Consider the following 19466-nt stretch of genomic DNA (forward strand, 5'->3'; position numbering starts at 1 on the left):
CTCTCTGCCACCGCCACCTCCTCCCTCCCCACTGCAGTCACCACACTTTTGTCTGTGTCCTTGAGTTCATTTTTTTGATACCAAATTATTTTGAATGGATTATCATCAAGACCCTATCTGACCTTGATTATTAAAGGGGAACTTTTTGATTAAGAATGTTTTTGAGCCCTGGCCCATATGGCTCAGTTGACTGGAGCATTGTCTCATAAACTGAAAGGTCGCAGGTTCGACCCTCTGTTCAGGGCACATGCCTGGGTTGTGGTTGGTCCCTGGTTGGGGCATGCATGGGAGGCAAGGGAATGGATCAATGTTTCTCTCATCAGTGTTTCTCTGACACTAACTCTCTTCCCTCCCTCCATCCCTCCCTCTCTCTGAAAGCAATGAAAAAAAAAGGTCCTTGGGTGAGGATTAAAAAAAATTGATATTAAAGTAACAGCTATGGTTTATGGTTGCCTATATTTGCTCTGTCCAGCAATCGAATCGACTCATGGGTGTAGCTAAAAAGATTGTGGTGTGTCAGAAATCATGCTTGTGTTCCAAGCCTTCGTTTTCTTTTGTTATTGCTCTTTACAGTGCCTGTTCTTAGTGACACTGAGTCTCAAAATCAATCTGATGGGTGACTTTGCTAAAAACAAAGGAAGAGTGGAAGGCAGGGTGGCAAGCAGGCTGCATAACCTTTCTGATTGTTGGTTCTGCTTTCTCTTTGCAATTGTTTCCCAGAATTTCTAGTTGTGGTACATTATTCCTTTTTCTGTGTTACACCTGTTCCTTGTCTGTTAATGCACTTACCACAGCTGGTGTAGTTATTCGTTTATTCTCTTTATTGGATTGTGGAGGCAGAGACCACATCTTACTGTTTTTGAAGTCTGTTTTCACTGTTTCATTAAAGAGTTGCTTTGATGTTGTCCTTGGACTGTGTGGCTTGTAGGGCCATTAAATGAGGTAGAGAAACTCAAGAGAAAAACAGGTTTTGGAGAAAGAAAATTCATTATGAGGTAGTAATTGAAAAACCTGGTGAAGATGCCCATGGGGAGTTAGACGGACAAGCCTAAGGCTTAGGGAGAGGTCCCAGCTGGGAATACTGATTTGGGCATCAGTAGCAGAGGGTTGGATTTCAAGACTTACATTTAAGTGAAATTGCTCTGGACTGAGAAGAGGAGAGGGCTTAAGGTCTGGTTTAAGGACTCATCAACCTTGAAGAGATGGCAGAGGAAGAGAAGGCCCAAAATGAGAGTGAAAGGGTGCCCTACAAAGCTCATAGATTGGAGCTAGAGGAGAATCTTGAAACAAAGGAAGAGAGAGTTTGAAGATGGTGGAGTGTTACCAGTTTCAGGGTGCAACCAAGATGCCAGATGCCCATTGGAGTTTCATAACTGGGGCGCCTTGGGAAGAACAGTTTTAGGTACCTTGAGTAGTAATGGGACGGAGGAATAAAGTAGAGAAAGCAAACAGTCTGTCTTTCTAACTCGGTGTTGAAATGTAACATATATACAGTAGAGTGCACAGATCACAAGTGATTTTTTACAAACTGGCCATACTAGTGTATATAGCACTCAAGAAGCCCTTGTTAGTGTAAGAAATGTCCAAGCCTGTAGAGAATTTTTATGAGTTCATTTGAGTCAAACTGATGACAATTGCCTGGAAGCCAGATCTCAATGGACTGAGAAAATGCTCCAGAGATTGGTGGTTTTACCACTTACTTTATATATACCTCGGAATCGAAGGAGAAGATGTAAGGGGGCTACATGAAATCCATTGGTGGTAGATTAGGGAGGCAGGAGAAAGCAAAGTGGGAGAACCTCTGGGATTGGATAAAAAGTAAAAGCGGTAGGCACGTGCTTTTACATTGGTGGGTATCGGATAATCAGCAGTTAACACATACAGCACATACAGATGGTGTGGGCGAGAACAAGGTAACAGTGAAGAGTCCTGTGGAGTGATTGTTTCTGAGGGGCCTGAGAAAAGGAAATTACCCTGACATTTCCAAAGGTATGTTATTGAAGATGCAAAAGGACAATGGACAGGCTCAGGTAAGGTAAAGATTTGACCTTTGTTAAGGAAGATAACAGCCTAGGATGTGACTGCACACCACGAACTGCCTTAGTTAGGAAGTTTTAATCTCAGACCATCCTTTACGGTTACTTTAGGTCTGTTGAGTTTGTAAGGCCACCGTGCAGGCCTCTTGTGACCTTGTCAGGTTTAGCGTGTGGCCTCTTTTTTGCTGACATCCTCATGGCCCTTCTGGTCACTCCCTAGCTTGCTAAGGCTATCCACAATTCTGCCTTCTAGCCATAGTCTATTTTTTAAAATTGATTTGAGAGAGAGAGAGAGAGAGAGAGAGAGAGAGAGAGAGAGAGAGAGAGAGAGAGGGAATGGAAGGCAGACGAGAGAGAAAGAGTAAGAACAGTCATTTATGCATCCAATGGTTGCTTGTATATGTACCCAGACTGGCGATCGAACCCACAACCTTGGTATATCCAGATGATGCTCTAACCAACTGGATACCCATCCAGGGCCTAACCATAGTCTATTGTTTTGAATTTTATTTTATTTTTAAATATGTTTTATTGATTGTGGTGTTATAGTTGTCCCAATTCTTCCCCTTTGCCACCCTCCACTTGGTACCTCTATTCCCTCCAGAAGTCCGCCCCCTTATGTTATGTCCATGGGTCATGCATGTAAGTTCTTTGGTTACTCCATTTATTATACTGTTCTTAACATCCCCCTATTTTGTACCTACAAATCTGTACTCCTTTTTCTTTTTTTTTTTTGGTTCTTAGGTTTTATTCAAGAACTCATACAAAATGTGTTAGGTAAATGAGTTTTAATCTTCCTCTTCCTCCTCTTCTTCATCCTGGTTTATCTGGAAGTAACACAATTTGTAACTCTCTTTGCTGTTAGCAACTACATGCAATAGGCACGTAGATTCTTCTTCTTCAAAAATTTCTTGTTGAGGTATTTCAAATGCCTTTTGGAAAAAGGTACCTCAGAAGTTACAGTGATCTTACTTTTACTTCCTTCAATAGTTACAACTCCACCACCAAGGTTCCCAGCTTTTCTGTTCACTTTGATTTTCTCCTGAAGGAAATGCTCAAAATTGGCAGCATCCATGATTCTGTCTTCTACAGGGTGGGTGCAGTCAAAGGTAAACTTCAAAACCTGCTTTTTTTTTTTTTTGTCCCCTTTTGCTACAAGCTTTTTCACCAGAGGTAAGGCAGCTGTGGAGGCAGAAAGGGCCAATTTGTACTTCTTACTCCCTGTACCTTTACCCCCCATTTCTCCCCTTTCCCCCTCCCAAATGATAACACTCCAAATGGTCTCCAAATCTATGATTCTGTTCCTGTTCTGCTTGTTTGCTTGGTTTGTTATTTAGATCCAATTATTGATAGTTGTGACTTTATTGCCTTTTTAATGCTCATGGTTTTGATCTCCTTTTTCATAAATAAGTCCCTTTGACATTTCATATAATAATGGCTTGGTGATGATGAACTCCTTCAGCTTTACCTTGTCTGGGAAGCACTTTATCTGCCCTTCCATTCTAAATATAGCTTTGCTGGGTAGAGTAGTCTAGGTTGTAGGTCCTTGCTTTTCAAACTTTGAATACTTCTTGCCAGCCCCTTCTTGCCTGCAAAGTTTCTTTTGAGAAATCAGCTGACAGTCATATGGGAACTCTTTTGTAGGTAAATCTCTGCTTTTCTCTTGCTACTTTTAAGATTCCCTCTTTATCTTTAACCTGCAACATTTTAATTGTGGTATGTCTTGCTGTGGTCCTCTGTGTACAGTACATCTTGTTTGGGACTCTCTGTGCTTCCTGGACTTGTATGTCTGTTTCCTTCACTAGATTAGGGCCATTTTCTGTCATTATTTTTTCAAACAAGTTTTCAATTTCTTGCTCTTCCTCTTCTCCTTCTGGCACCCCTATGATTTGAATGTTGGTACATTTAAAGATGTCCCAAAGGTTCCGTAGCCTATCCTAATTTTTTTTATTTCTTTCTTCTTCCTGGTGTTCTTTCTGATTGAATGGTTTTTTCTTCCTTGTGTTCCAAATTGTTGATTTGAATCTCGGCTTCCTTCCCTTCACTGTTGGTTTCCTGTAGATTTTTCTTTATTTAACTTAATGCAACCTTCACTTCTGCCTGGGAATTTTTTATGCTGTTGAAATACCCAATGAGTTTCTGTAGCATCCTGATAACCAATGTTTTGAACTCTGCTTATGATAGGTTACTTATCTCCATTTCGCTTAGTTCTTTTTCTGGAGTTTTGTTCTCTTCTTCCATTTGGGCCATGTTTCTTTGTCTCTTCATTTTGGCAGCCTCCTTGTGTTTGTTCCTCTGTATTACGTAAAGCTGCTTTGACTCCCTGTCTTAGTAGCATGGCCTGTTGTAGAAAAGCACACCTATAAGTTGTATGGGGCAGAGCCTTACGTAATCACCAGGATGGGGCAACCCATATCACTGTTCTCTGGCTGTGTGTGGGGGGAGGGCTTGGAGAGGGGACAGTGCTGCTGCCTGGCTTCTGCAGTTTTGTCGGGGAGGAAGCTGTCCCTCAGCACTCGCCCTGTTGCCAGTCATTTCAGTTTCCCCCTGTATACCACTGGTGCCCTTCCAGCTGTTGCTCTGGTGCTGATTCCCAGAGCTGGTGGGTCTGCGTGAGTCCTAAGTGCATTGTGAGCCCTTTAAGAGGAGTTTCTTAACAATCCCGCAGTTTCTTCTGCTGCTCCAACCCCCACTGGTTTTTACAGCCAGAAGTTATGGAGACTTATCTCCCTGGTGCTGGAACCCTGGGCTGGGTGATGTGGTCTGGGGCTGAGATCCCTCGCTTTTGAGGTATCCCTCCTGATTTTTATCTACCACACGGGGATGTGGGACTGCGCATTTGGTGTCTCTGCGCCACTTGGCATCTCTATGTCTCTTCGCACTTTTCCACCTCCACGCCTCTCTCTACGTCTCTGCGTTTCCACCCCCTCCTACCCATCTGGATGATTGTGGCTTCTTTAAATCCTTGGTGGTCAGACTTATATACAACTCAATTTTTTGGCAATTCTGGGTGATATTTGTTTTGTAGTCTAGTTGTGATTTTTGCTATAGTTGTACAAGAAGGTGAGGCATGTTTATATACGCTTTCATCTTGACTAGAAGTCCAACCATAGTCTATTTTTATTTTTTAAAAGATTTTATTTATTTATTTTTTAGAGAGAGGGGAAGGGGGGAAGAAAGAGAGGGAGAGAAACACCAATGTGTGGTTGTCTCTCCCACACCCCCAACTGGAGACCTGGCCTACAACCCAGGCATGTGCCCCAACTGGGAATCAAACCGGTTACCCTTTGGTTCACAGACGGGCACTTGATCTACTGAGCCACACCAGCCAGGGCCATAGTCTATTTTTAAAATAAAATTGTCAGTGGAGGGAGATGGAAGGATAGGGTGGTAGTTAGGAATTAAGAGGGGAGGGTATTAGTTATGTTTTGTTTAAGATAGGTAAGATTTTCTTGAATGTTAAATAAATCCCCTAACTTCCTTAGCAGGTGTCCAGTCACTATTTCTTTTTACGTTTAGGACAGTTTTCATTTCATTCTTTCAGATGTTTTTAAAAGTAAGTATGTTTCAGTGTTTATACAAATTAAATTGAGTAACTGTTCCCCAAGCATCTGTTTGTGCAATAGTGTTTCCGTAAACCTGGCTGATCATGGGAATAGATTCTTGGACCCCTCTTAGGTTTACTGAATGAGATACTCTGGGAATCTTTGTTTCAAAAAAAACTCCCAGGTGATTCTGAACCCTCTTTATCAAAAAGGAAACTGGTATATATTTTAAATGGAAAGTCTAATAAGGTAATAGATCTGTAATTGTGGGAGAATGGTGATCACCCTTCTTAAAAATGGGAGAGACATGCCCTGGCTGGTGTGACTTGGTGGATTGAGCGCTGGCCTGGGAACCAGAGGGTTGCTGGCCTGATTCCTGGTCAGGGCACATGCCCGGGTTGCAGGCCGGGTCCCCAGTTGGGGGCATGCAAAGGCAACCAACCACACGTTGATGTTTCTCTCCTCTCTCTCTCTCTCCCCCCTCCTATCTCTCAAAATAAATAAATATCTTTTTTAAAATGGGAGAGACTATATACTGGATTCTCCATAAAGTTGAAAAAGCCAGTTGTCAGGGCTTTGAGACCCATGATTATTAAACATCCTGGAGGGTGCTTATTTAGCTTGAATTATTTAGCCTGAAGATTTTGTCTTTAAAGCAGTTTTCCTGGGACACAATCAGAAAGTGGTCCTGGAGCTAGAGTTCTGGGCCAGAATTCTGGGCAGTGTGCTTTATTGCAAAACAAGGACAGCTGTCAATCCTGGAGCTCAGTTTCCATTGACAATTAAACCCCACTGTGGACTATGTAAAACAAAAATTGAAAAAGAGAGAGAGAGAGAGAGAGAGATAGTTCAAAGGTCCTAGATGGAGAATATATCTTGATAGCGTGAGTATAAATAAGATACCTTACTAGGGAATAGAATCAGAAAGAAAGTTTGGTCATGTGAACCAGGGAACTTAGTGACACTCTCCATGAAGTCACCAACTCACCTTTGTTTTAGCCAGATTTTCGTTTTTGCTGTGACTATGGATTTCTTACACCTATATTCAAAACCAACTCCAAAACAAGCCAAAACATTGGGGTCCTTACTTTGTGACCCCCAACCAGCTGAATTCCGGGAGAAGCATGTAATAACTGAAGGGGACACTCCAGAGGACAGGCTAGATACAAAGCAGCACAGCCTCTGGGTCTCGTTTAGTCTGTTGCTGTTGCTTAGTACTCATTGAACACGCGTCTCTTAACATAGTGGGCTTGACTTTGATCTGGCAAGCCAAACTCATCTGATCCAAAGTCCAGCATGTCTAATGAGCCCTTAGAAGGTTCATATGTATCCACTGTCTGAGCCAAGCCATCTCCCCTCGGTAGGGAGTGAGCCTGGCACACATAGATTCTCAAGGACTGTCACTTGGGACGGTGAGTTCTCAGGCCATGGGTATGTACTTGTTAGAGGTTCCAGCCCTTCATCAAAAAAGGTCCAGGGGAGATCTTACTTCCCAAGAGGTATTTTCAATCTTTTGGTACCTTAATGTGTCTCATGGAGAGAGGACACCTTTTTGTTCGCGTTTCACACGGCAAGTCAACAGGAGTACCCACAGGAGAAAAGGTGATAAAGCCAGAGCTTTAGTGATTATAACCCTATGGAAGTTGGTTAAATCTTTCTTCAGAACATTTAACTTCCAGATTAGTGTTTTTTTACTTCCTTGGGGCAACAAATGATTGAAGAAAAGTGGTGCTTTTGCCCTCATACATACCTGGGGGTGATCTCTGCACATTTTAACAGCCTTTTTCCTTTTAAATTCTGATATTGAATGGGTTAGCCTGAATACTTGATATGAACTCTTAACAAGTTATGATAGCCACCTGGCTGGGGTCCAGCATCCACAGTTCCCATTTGTGATAACATCTGGTCTGGCCAATGCGGAATGGGAGAGTCTGTCACCAAGAAGGGCCCCTTTTGATATCAGAAAGGAAAGTGCACCAGCCAGGATGTTGGGCAGCTCATCAGCATCAGGTTTGTCTCCCTGTGGACCTTTTACCCAGGCTTCTCCTGTGGTTTTCCATTACACATTCAGTGCCACCTGTCCCTTACACTATCTGTAACCCAGACCCCAATCAAAATATAGATCATGTCTGAAACCCACACCCCAATCAAAATATAGATCATGCCTGTCACCCCGTTCTCAGTAAGTCTACCTGCCTTCCACACCTAACCCCCAAGCATTGACTGTTTTGATTTCTATTACTGTGTATTGTTTGAGGCTGTTGAGTTTAAAACACACAGTTTTCTCGAAGTCTGGATGGTGAGGGATGTCTGCAAATAATATTTATCCAAGTAAATCAGTGCTTCTCAATGGGGGTGGGGACTGCCCCCCAGGAGACTTTGGCAGTGTCTGGAGACATTTTTGACTCATGACTGGGAGGAGGTACTCCTCGCATCTAGTGGGTACAGGCCAAGGATGCTGCTAATCCTACAGTGCACAGGGCAGCCTCACAGCAAAGAATGACCTAGTGTCAAATGTCAACAGTGCTGAGATTGAGAAACCCTGAAGTAAATCATGTGCTCTTTGCCCTGGGGAGTGTTAATCTTTGGATCTCCCAAATCTCCTGGGATGACGTACGCTTTTCTCTTTGTTTTGTTTATTCATTGAGCACCTACAGGAAGCTGAAAGGGTGACTTCAGGAAGGGGCTTCGTTGGGTGCTACTGGCCTGTGGCCACATTTCTTGCTGTGGCATGGGACTGAGGGTAGGCTTGGGGGGTAGACTATCAGGAGAAGTAGAAGAAGAGGAAAACAACTTGGGCAACAAAGGGGCAGGCTTAGCATAATATTAAAACATGAAAAATGGAAAAGAGGAAAATAAAGTAGAAATGAATAATCAAGAATCCAATAAAATGTTAAATTTTAAAAGTCGACAATCTGAGATTGAAAATAAAAGATGAATAGGAGAATAATCATTAAGTACATAAAAAGCAGAAATCCAAATTAAAATGATAGAAGTCCATGAGATGAAAAATGACATATTTGGAAAGTAGATAAGATTAATGATTGAAAGCAGAGACTTAAGAAGTTGACATAAGGCCTAATAGCAAACAAGGATGAAGACAGGGGACAGACAACATGAACCTAAAATCCTTGGAGGCTCTGGTGCTGGATGTGGAATGAGAAAAGGGCCATGCACCAGCTATTGCCCAAGAGGAAGGGAACCAGGAACAAAGTCCAGGGTGGGGCCAGATGGCTCAGTGGAAAGTCCCCAGCTCAGGCAGTGTCATTAGTTGGTAGTGGGCAGACCCAGAGGGCAGAGAACATGAGTTCACATTTCCAGATACCAGTAGCCTAATAGGCCCTGTCCTGGGGTGCAGGGAGGGACCATACTGACTGTGTCAGCAGTAGCTGGCTAACCTTTGCCCTGGAAGCAAAAGAAATTTGTAGCAATATTTCTTTGAAGTTAAGACCTTTCAAGATGAACACTTAATACTTTCAGGTGTGTTAATTATTTTTTAACCCGTTAAAGTAATAACCACTTAAAAAAAATAACGTCTGGCTCTATTTGCTTCTGACACATGGGGGGTTACCTTTTTTGTGTATGATTCCAGGCATACATTTCAGCAGACACTTCTGCTATGTTTTATCTATGTTTTGTGAGTATTACAGAATAGCCCAGTCTTTCACATTAGAGGCACTGCAAGTCTCAGCAATATGATTTCTGTGATGCTAAATCATGCCTAAGTACTTAGAATAAGTCAACTATTTATTTTTCACCTATCTTTCGTCCATGTAGGCAGGCAATAAACAGTTACTGGGCATTTCTTGTGTTCTAGGCAGTCAGGGGCACTAGGAATACAAAGTAAGACATGGCCCTATCCTGAAAGGGCTTCTGATCTGATAGGGAGAACTTGATAGAATAAAGAAATGGACAAATAAGAAAAGCAAAACAGTGAATCTCTCTGCTCTTAGGCAGTCGTACAAAAAGACAAAGCAAGTATGAAACATTCTAGGCAGAGGGATCAGCATATGTGAACCCATGAAGCTGGGAAGCAGCATGGGAGATATATAGGGAGTTCAAGTTTTGTGAGAGAAGGCAGAATGACAGATGAGGTTAGAAAAGGTGGTGGGGTGAGACTTTAATGGGCCTTATTAGGCCCACATAAAAGTCCTGGGTAATGAGTTCCAAAGGATCTCAAGTAAGGCTAGAATATAATCAGGTTTGTAGTTTACAAAGATCATTCTTTCACAGTGTGGTGGTTCAAGTCATCAGAGGCCAGGTGAGAAATTAGAATGCTGCTAAAATAATCCAGGAAATAAATGAGGGCCCACGGGAAAACTGTGCAGGAGGGGATCTCAAGAGAGAGAGAATTGAGATGATTTAATAGGCAGAATTCAGAGGATTTAATGACCAATGGAATGGAGGCGGCAGTGAAGGATGACCTCAGAGTTTCTGATTAGGTTGTCTAGGTTAGGAGAGAAAGTAGAGGAGGAGGGGCAGGGCTGGCAAAAAGGTGCTAGATGGTCAAGTGCTGTGCAAATGTAGGGGATTGTTGAGAAAAAGCTCTCTGACTTGATTCCACAGCACACATCCACCCATCAGGCCTAGTGTGGACTTGAAGGCACAGACATGGTCCCGATGCCTTGGTTTTTGACATGCTTGATCTGGGGAGCTGGGTCCCGTCCCAGTGAAAATGTTCAGGAGTCATAGGGTGAGGGAGTTGGCAGTTCAAGGGGGAGCTCTGGGCCAGAGCTTTATATCTGAAAATCACTGGGCATGAGTGACCCCCAGGCAGGGAGAGCGAGGCACAGAAAAAGATCGAGGCTGGGAACTGAGATTGGGGTAGACCAGCTGTGAGTGGGAGTGGAAAGCTGGAGCTTCTGAAAGTGTGATGAGTAGAATTACAGAAATAGCCTGCACTCTGTTCAGTGAATTACTAAGTGGGATCATTGAAAACTTCCCTTGGTGGTGGTGTGTATATCTCTTATTTTCCCTAAAAGGCTAAGTAGAAAAACCTAGAAACAACTGTCTTTGGGAAATTAAGATAAAGGTGACCTGAAATTTTAAGTCCACAAGAGCATGTTTTTTAGATTCTGACTTCCATGAAACTTCAGGAATACACTTATTTCTCATAAAGCACAGCCAGCCTTTCGGGGCAGGATTGGCTGAGGTTATGAAGATGCTCATGTTGCATGCATTCATTTTGTAGCATTGAGAGAAGGCTTAAGACTGCTTTTGTGTTTCAGGTAATTCAGAGGTCCGTGGGGCCAGCCAGCCTGAGTCTGCTTACCTTCAAAGTCTATGCATCACAGAAAAAGGACGCACCTCAAAAAACTTCCATGAGGGTTAATGAGGTAACATGCTGTTCATGTTGTGAAATATTTTGAACATCTGATTTGCTTACTATAGGAAGGATACAAACTGTGTATCAGGAAGATCATGACATTTTAGAGGATATTTAATAGGAGGAAATATATTTCCTTATAGTTTTATTTTTCTTTGTGGGAAGCTACTAGACTGGCTTTTTAAACAGACACTTTAATTAATGGTACATAATATTTCTTAGGTTTTTAGTGGGAGATCTGCTATGTCCCACTAGATTGTAAGCACCATTTGCTTCTAAGTGATCTGCCTGATTCTAGACTGCTTAGCAAACCAAGAAAATTACGTTTTTCCTAAGAAATTAAAGACCTGGCCTCATTCTGCTTCTTGGCCAGATTAGAGGCTCATAAGTAGATGATTAATGAATACTAAAGAAATACAAAAATTCTCTCCATTGTTTACAGCCCTTTTGTCTATACTTGCTACTGATTACGTAAAGGTCTACCTTCAGTCCTGAGCAAGGTTACTTGAATAGTGTTTACATAAAACTAATTAGCTTATCTTTTGCCCTTTACTCTCTTCTCAGACCTTGGGATAGTGGCAATTTTGAGGGTGAAGAAGGCAGCCACTAGTGGCTGTGAAAAGTTTCTTCTCTGAATGCGGAACAAACCTGCTGTCCTGGTTTGATTAGCACCGGATTGATCATTTGAAATAATTAACATGCTCTTCAGTTACTCTCTAGCTTTTTAAACAATATTTTATTTATTTATTTTTTAGAGAGAGTGGAAGGGAGGGAGAAAGAGAGAAACATCAATGTGCGAGAGATATGTTGAATGGTTGCCTCTCACACGCCCCCACCTGGGGACCTGGCCCGCAACCCAGGCGTGTGCTCTGACTGGAAATCAAACTGGCAACCTTTCAGTTTGCAGGCTGGCGCTCAATCCACTGAGCCACACCAGCCAGGGCTCAAGCTTTTTTTAAAACCCCATCCAATCCACCCTTTAGAATAATATTATCCTTTTTTCCAAACTAAATCTAAGGTTAAAAACCAAATTTCAATATATAAAACAAATAGAGGGGAGCTGCTTTGTCTGCTACCAGTAGGGTGTCAGGGGGGTGGTAGAATACCTCATAGCCCTGCCCTCTTGGCCTTGGCCTGATTGATCAAGATAATAAGTAAGGTGCCCTGGCTGGTGTGGCTCAGTGGGTTGGGCATCATCCCACAAAGCAAAAGGTCACTGGTTCAATTCCTAGTCAGGACACATGTGGGGGTTTCGGGCTCCATCCCTGGTTGGGGGCGGATGAGATGGATATATCTCTCCCTCTCTTTCTTCTTCCCTTACCCTTCTCTCTGAAAATAAATAAATAAAATCTTTAAGAAAAGGAAGTTGGAAATCTTTTTTTTAAAGAAAAAAGTAGTAAGTAAGGCATAGAGATCCTCTGAAGCAAGATTTAGGATGTATGTAACCCTTAGAGTCCCTGTAAATCACGAATTATTAGAAATACGATGCTTACAGATTTGATAATTATGTTATCTCACTGTTGTATAGACATTATTTCTTTTTGTTTTCTTTGTTTAATGTATGCAGCTTTCACTCTACTCCGTTCCCGAGGGTCAGTCTAAATATGTGGAAGAGCCAAGGACTCAACTTGAAGAAAGCATCTCACATCTCCGACAGTATTGTGAGCCATATACAAGTTGGTGTCAGGTACAGCTCTTCTGAAAATGGAGTGAACGCATTCCTGTTTTAGTCAGTAGTGAAAAGTCTGTATCAGCTGCACGTTTTCAGAAAAAGGCATGATAAAGGGCTCCAGCTTAAGAGCGCCCAACTTACAAATGTTCATCAGTGCCATCTTGGGGGGGGGCAGGCGAGCAGAGAGCCCTAACTTCCTGGTGGTTCCTGTTGTCATAGCTGCACAGAGAATTTCCTTCCCACTAGGTAGGTCTAGCACCGTCACTAGGGAGTGGTGGGCTGGTAAGTATCTTGTTGGTCACAACTATGAAACACTTGTCCAAAGGAAGGAAAAGGATACAGTGTAACCATTTATGTCAAAATTGGGAAGTCTGCCCAGAGATTCTACAAATCAGTACCACTTTGAACTAATGGTTACAGAGTATTTTGAATGCTATAACAGGAGGGTAAATAACTAAAAAAGGGAGGAATTACATATTTGAGTACTGAACTCTTTGCCCCAATAATCTAAGAACGACTTATACAGATTGGCTTCTGTCACTGCTCAGGTTTTAGATCATGCATTTGTCATTGTGTTCATGAAGGCGTTTCTGTGATTTTTAACATCTAAAACCGAAGCTTATGATCTATAGAATGCTTTCATGGGGCTTGATACATATATTTGCTGTACTTGATCTTAATTTTGAAAATTAGTAAAAATCATGTAGATGTGTGGGAGTGTGTGTGACATGGTCTACAGTTACTTTGCTTGAGATTTACAAACTCAGTTTTCATCCAGAACTTAAAGTTTTTTGCTTTCCATTGTCTATGTCAATGCTGAACCAATTTAGAAAGAAAATAGTAAGCATAGGCTCTATCAACAATATAAATTAGGCCATTATACATAAATATTATAACCATATTATTGAGTTATGAAATACCTAAAGACTATAATGTGTTCTAAAACACTTAGACTTTATCCTCTTGTTCTAGAAGATTTTTAAATCATATGCTTAGTGGTTAAGATAAGGTCAGCAAAGATGTACAAATATTTTTGTATTATGTAGGCATGACTACTGTTATCTCTCTCTTTTTTTTTTTTTGGTTATGAAAGTACTTTGTCTCTTTAGGTTTCAACCTAAGTTTGCTTTTTATTTTTTACTTTCCCATCTGTGTATGATACTCAGTACAGCAAAATACCTCTCTAGATGATAGAATAGTTATCAACATGTTTATATGCCTTTCTTCTAAATAACATTTTTTTGTGATTATAATGGTTTTATTTTCCTATAGAATAAAGTCTTCATGAATAGAAATATTTTAAATTCTTGGTTCCTTTTTCAGACCAACAATTTCTGTCCCCCTTCTTCAAAAACTAATTTAACTTTTCTTCATAGTAAAGAGATTATGACAACAAAAAGAAGAGGGCAGTCATTCTAGACGTTGATCCATAGCTTTTCTGTTTTTTATGGACAACAAAAATCAATAATAAATTTTAATGACGTGATATTCAGTTATTTTATCTTTTTTTATGTCCTCCTCCAGATTTAGCATTTACTATTTAGGCCCATTTAACAGTATTAGGATAACTTGTTCTGACTTGAACTTTATATTAAAAAGTCCTTTTCCAAGTGGCAACTGGTTCTGATGCCTTCTGATGCCTGCACATCTCTTTTCCCATCTTCAGTGTAGACTTCTTGAAGGTGGGTGCCTTCTAGCTAGCTCCTTGTTTTCTTTATGATCATCTGATATTCATGTACAAAGTCTTTTTTTGTTGTTGTTAAGAGAATGTTAACACTTCGTTTGCTTTAGAACTAGGATAAGTGTCTTTCCAAACTTAGATATAGACTCCTTTGTCCCCTTAAAGCTAGTCATTCCTGCTTCAAATGGGCAGTTTTTTAGATATAGGCTCTAAAATCATGGCAAATCAGAAATTAGACTTAACATGAAAGACAGATTTAATCTCACAGGGACAGGATTGCTGCTTTAATTACGGAGGGGATTGATTTTTGTCCATTCTCTCCTGTGTTTTAACGGCAAATGAAAAGGCTGGGTTGTTGAAACCACTCTACTTGAAATCTTTGCTTCCTGTGGCAGTCATAAGCCATTCTGCTGAGCAATTTGTGGTGAAGAGGAAATTACAAAAGAAAATAAGGAACACAAAAAACCCAGATAGACAGTAAATCTTTGTTCAAAAAGTGTTGATAACATGATAATTTATTAAGTAAAGGCAAATATATTTATTGTTACTTTCTAATCAGCAAATCCTACTCATTCATTTTCTTTTCACCTTTTTAGGAAATGTATTCCCAAACGGAGCCCAAGATGCAAAGTTTGGTTAAGTGGGGGTTAGGTAAGTTGATTTTTAATGATGTATAATCAGTTTCTTCATTAACATTGGACTCTTTAACTGTGTTCCATAGATGGGTTCCAAGAAGATCTGTGAATTATTAAAATTGTATGCAGAATTTTAGAGCTATATAGATTTTTCTAGAAAGATGATCTATTGTTTTCATTAGACCTCAGAGGATTAGGGTCCCTAAACACTCAGGTAAGTTACTTCAAGATCATTATTATTGTTGGGCTAGCCAGTACTGATATACTGGGTTTTTTCCTTTAAGTCTATTCAGGTGCAATGTCCCGAATTCACACTAACCCACACTAACTCATCAATAGGTTTTCAGAATCAGGAGAGCTCTTCTGCACAGCTATTAATATATTTTATAGACATTCAACGGCAGGAAGGAACTCGATTGGTGTGCCTAGGAAATGCCTTATTGCCAATTAGTAGTGTTTTTATATTTTTCACTGGTTTTTATTTTTTATTTTTATATTTTCACATTATAAGAGGACGTTTATTTAGAAAGTCACAGGTGGCAAAGGTGAGCCAGCTGGGCTCTGTGGGCTCAGGAAATGAGTCACAGAGGCGAAAGAAGGGCCCTTGGAACTTAAGGGAAAAAAGGGCAGAGAGAACACCCTGGGGGAAGGAGAGGGATAAAGGTGTGTATGGAAAGAATGAGGGAGAGAGGGAGGGAGAGACAAACAAGAGAGAGAGACACATCATGAGACTGCCCCGGGGAAAGGAGCGGTTGGGGAAAGCTGCCTTCATTGGTGTTTTTGGTCATTGATCATTTTTCACAATCACTTAACACAGTGACTCATTCACAGTGTATGTCTTGACCAATCTCAGTCAGGAACTGGTAACATATTTCATTCCCCTTATTGGGCATCTTGACAAATAGAATTCTTATTTTTTACAAGTGTTTGCTTTCATGACGGAAGAAAATAAAATGAGTGTAGTTTACTTCTTTGCAAAGATCATCATAGAGTGTTGAAATGCTGATAGCCCTGAAACTACCAGATAAAGAAATTTTTCATTTGAAGACAGACATATTAATAGCCTACTGGTTCTTTAAATTATTCATGTGTGTTAATAAGTAATATCTTAATTTTATTAATCTTGTAAATACTTTATATAGTGCTTATTATATTTCTAGGAACTAGTCTGAGTACTTAAAGATATTAAGTTATGTATAATCCTCATAACAACCCTGACAGTTAGGTACTTTATCACCTGCATGTTTTACCTGAGGAAACTAAAGAACTCCTGATCTTTTATCTGTACATATGTGACTGAAGGAGGTCCCTTCACTGTCACCTGCTGTTTCCCATTGATTCATAGTAGTAGGCATGATTGCAACACGTCTTTTCTTCTCTTGGACTCATAAGAAGAAACACTGCATTCTGAGCCGTGTTGTTGTCTGCCAAGGCGATCAGTCCATTTCCCAGCTGGGCTTCGGCTTCGGCGTAGTCTTGCAGCATATCTTCTTTCCCATCTCTTGGTGATTTACCCCCAATGGCTCAGCTCACCAAGGCCATCTGGTTGTCCTTCTATCAGCTTCCCTGTGTCCATGCCTCGAATTGAAAACACCGTGCTGGTAGGTGAAAATAAAGGGAAGTAGAAAGTTGTCTCAGATGGCCCAGGCAAGAAGCTAGAAAATTAAGGTTAAAGGCAAAGTAAGTAAAAGGCCAGACAGGAGTGAGTACCACCAACCAGCACAAACCCTAGAGCAGTATTTAAAATGATCGCCACATTTCCCGAAGAACCCAGGAAAAGGAAAAGCGGCGTGTGTCAGGTATTATCTGTGGGAGAGAGTTACTGAGTATTCCAATTAGTCAGGTCCACGTAAGTCATCATAATGGCAAGCACTGAAGATCAAGGCTGGTTAAGACAGTGGTCCCAACCACTGCTGCATATAATAAATTCAATTTTAGTGCAAACACAGAGACGATCACAGACTACTCTTGAAGTTACAGAGGAAGGAGACTAGTTTAATAGAGATTGGGGAGATGGGAACAGTCAGGGAGGGACTTCTGAGATAAATCTTGAATAAACAAAGGTAGCCACACAGAGGGCACAGCACCACAATGCTTGGGTGTATGACTCAGTGTGGCATGTGCTGGGAACTGGAAGCAGATTGCTGGAGATGAGGTTGAGAAAGAGATGTGAGACTTTTTAAGTCATGACCTAGCTAAAGGCCATTTGTTAATCCATTAAGCCTTCATCAACTCCTAGCAGTATTTTTATTTTCTTGCCCTGACCAGGGAATCAAACTTGCAACTTTCCAGTTTGCAGGCCGGCACTCAATCCACTAAGCAACACCAGCCAGAGCAACCTAGCAGTATTTTAAATAACCCGTTGAATGAACATCCACTCGTACCACTGAGGAAAGTAACATAGAATTCTGAGCAATGAACCGTTAAGTAGTGTATGTTCTCCTTGTGGAGACATAAAATATATCCCTGACTAATTTAACACAAGGTGCTGTAGGAGTAGGTACCAAATTATGGTACAAAGAATAAATATGATGGGATTTTAGAGGAGGAAGCGAGGTGTGGGCTGATGAGCACAGGAGAAACTTTTCTGAGGAATTAGGACTTAAGCTGGCTCTTACTTGGTGGGATTGGCTCAGTGGAGAAGAGAAGAGAGGAGAGGAGAGGAGATGTGGGATCATGCGAATGAGGTATAAGGCATGTTCAATCATGGCAGAGAGGCTCACGTGCTGCTTTTATTTCTATTTATTTTATCGCTACCAACAGTGACTATTTTCCATGTATACTTGCACTACAAGTTTCCTTCATTACCCAAATTTATTCTGTTCTTGAGTTTGAATAATAAGTTCAGATGACAAAAGATAACTTTTTCCCTGAGTTTTATGTACTTGGTTCCTGAGTTTCAGAGAGCAGGCAGCAAAGCTTCAGAGAGTGATAGATTTATCCAAGTCTAAGGTACTTCATTTTATTGTGCTTTGCTTTATTGCTTTTTTTTTTTTACAAGTTGAAGGTTTGTGGCAACTCTGTATTGAGCAGATCTATCAGCACCATTTTCTCATTCTTCAGCGATAAAGTATGTTTTAATTAAGGTGTATACATTGTTCTTTTAGACATAATGCACACTTAATAGACTGCACTACAGTATAAACATAAATTTCATATGCACTGGGAAACCAAAAAATTCATGTAATTTACTTTATTGTGGTGGTCTGAAAGCGAACCTCAATATCTCAAAGGTATGCCCGTGTTCTGTGTTTCTGTGTTTGGATAACAGGAGTTTGGATAGCAAGGGATCCCTCTATTTGTATTTCTCCCTGTGCATAAATGGCTGATTCAGGTCTGTAGCCTTTAGGAATATGAAGATACTCTAACGTTACTGTACTGTCAATAGATTGTCAGATGAGAGGTGTTTGAAAATTGGATACTTGCTACGTGAACAGTAAATCATGTTCATCACATAAAAAGAATGTGTTGAAAAGAAGCATATTAGCTGAAAGTGAAGAATACATTATTTGAAAAGCATTTGATACTACATATACTAATTATATTTTGAGATTTGTTTTGTTTCTTTAATGAGCAATTTATGGAACTGTTTTCTTGTCTGATTCTATTGTAGACAGCTATGAATATCTCCAAAATGCACCTCCTGGATTTTTTCCAAGACTTGGTGTTATTGGGTTTGCTGGCGTTGTTGGACTCCTTTTGGCTAGAGGTAGGTACAGTTTTTTTAAAACAGTTCATAAGGGAGAGAGAACATAAATATTTGATTCTTTCTTTTCACTTACCAGTTTTTAGAACAATGAGTTGGATCCATTGATACGATTTTTTCCTCCAATATACTTGATTTTAAGTGTATGTGGAAATTGTTTAAAAAGTAAAATGAAAGAAATTGTATGTTCTTGGTTGAAAAAAGAAATGAGGTATCCTTTATATGCACACTTGGTCAAGTTACTGTTGCTCTTTGGTACAGAAAGAGTAAACTTGTTAACCAAAGTCTGTCATTCCTGAGACAGTGTTTTCAAATGTTTCACTGTTAAGATCAGGCTATTAATCACGGTAAGTAGAAGAATGATTTTATAAAGATTGTATTAATTTTTTGATGTGTCATAGCTTCAGTCATTGAGGATAGAAAAAAATTTTAACCAAATTAAAAGCTAACAAATGCCACCTTAAAAATATTACTACACTGCACTGCTGGATTATAAAACATTTATAGGAAACGAAGGATGATAAAGTCCTTCACTATGATGAAGTGAATTTGTTATGAACTACTTGAAGTTTCACTGATTATGAAATTCAGACTTCAGAAATTCCCAAAATAGAGAGTTTATGAACCATGTAATCAGACCCCCATAAAAGGTAACTGGAGACTAGTTTGGTACCCATTCTTCCAGTTTTAAAAACCTTTGCTATACGTGCCTTAACCGTTATGTTAGAATCTGCAGAAATGCTATGCTGGTGCCACTGCCCCAGCCTGTGGAATGAACTTTTGTTGGAGTTTCTGTACCCTCCTCCTGTCTATATAAGAATTAAATTTAGAATTTATTTTTACTAATCAACTTGCGAAATAGTTG

General features: G+C 40.4%; 1 protein-coding gene and 1 pseudogene across 2 annotated transcripts in view; one reads left to right on the forward strand and one right to left on the reverse strand.

The window, feature by feature from the left end:
- APOO (apolipoprotein O) overlaps positions 1-19466 on the forward strand; it is a 56428-nt gene that overhangs the window by 13317 nt on the left and 23645 nt on the right. For both annotated transcript variants that reach the window (XM_090264191.1, XM_090264190.1), the window contains exons 2-5: positions 10810-10917; positions 12475-12594; positions 14857-14911; positions 18509-18604. In XM_090264191.1, coding sequence (XP_090120317.1) covers positions 10810-10917; positions 12475-12594; positions 14857-14911; positions 18509-18604 — 379 coding nt within the window. The remainder of the gene's footprint in view (positions 1-10809; positions 10918-12474; positions 12595-14856; positions 14912-18508; positions 18605-19466) is intronic.
- LOC149991757 (large ribosomal subunit protein eL22 pseudogene) lies at positions 2825-3276 on the reverse strand (annotated as a pseudogene).

This window comes from Furipterus horrens, unplaced genomic scaffold (assembly GCF_987537825.1).
Source record: "Furipterus horrens unplaced genomic scaffold, mFurHor1.1.pri manual_scaffold_17, whole genome shotgun sequence".
Taxonomy (NCBI): Eukaryota; Metazoa; Chordata; class Mammalia; order Chiroptera; family Furipteridae; genus Furipterus; species Furipterus horrens.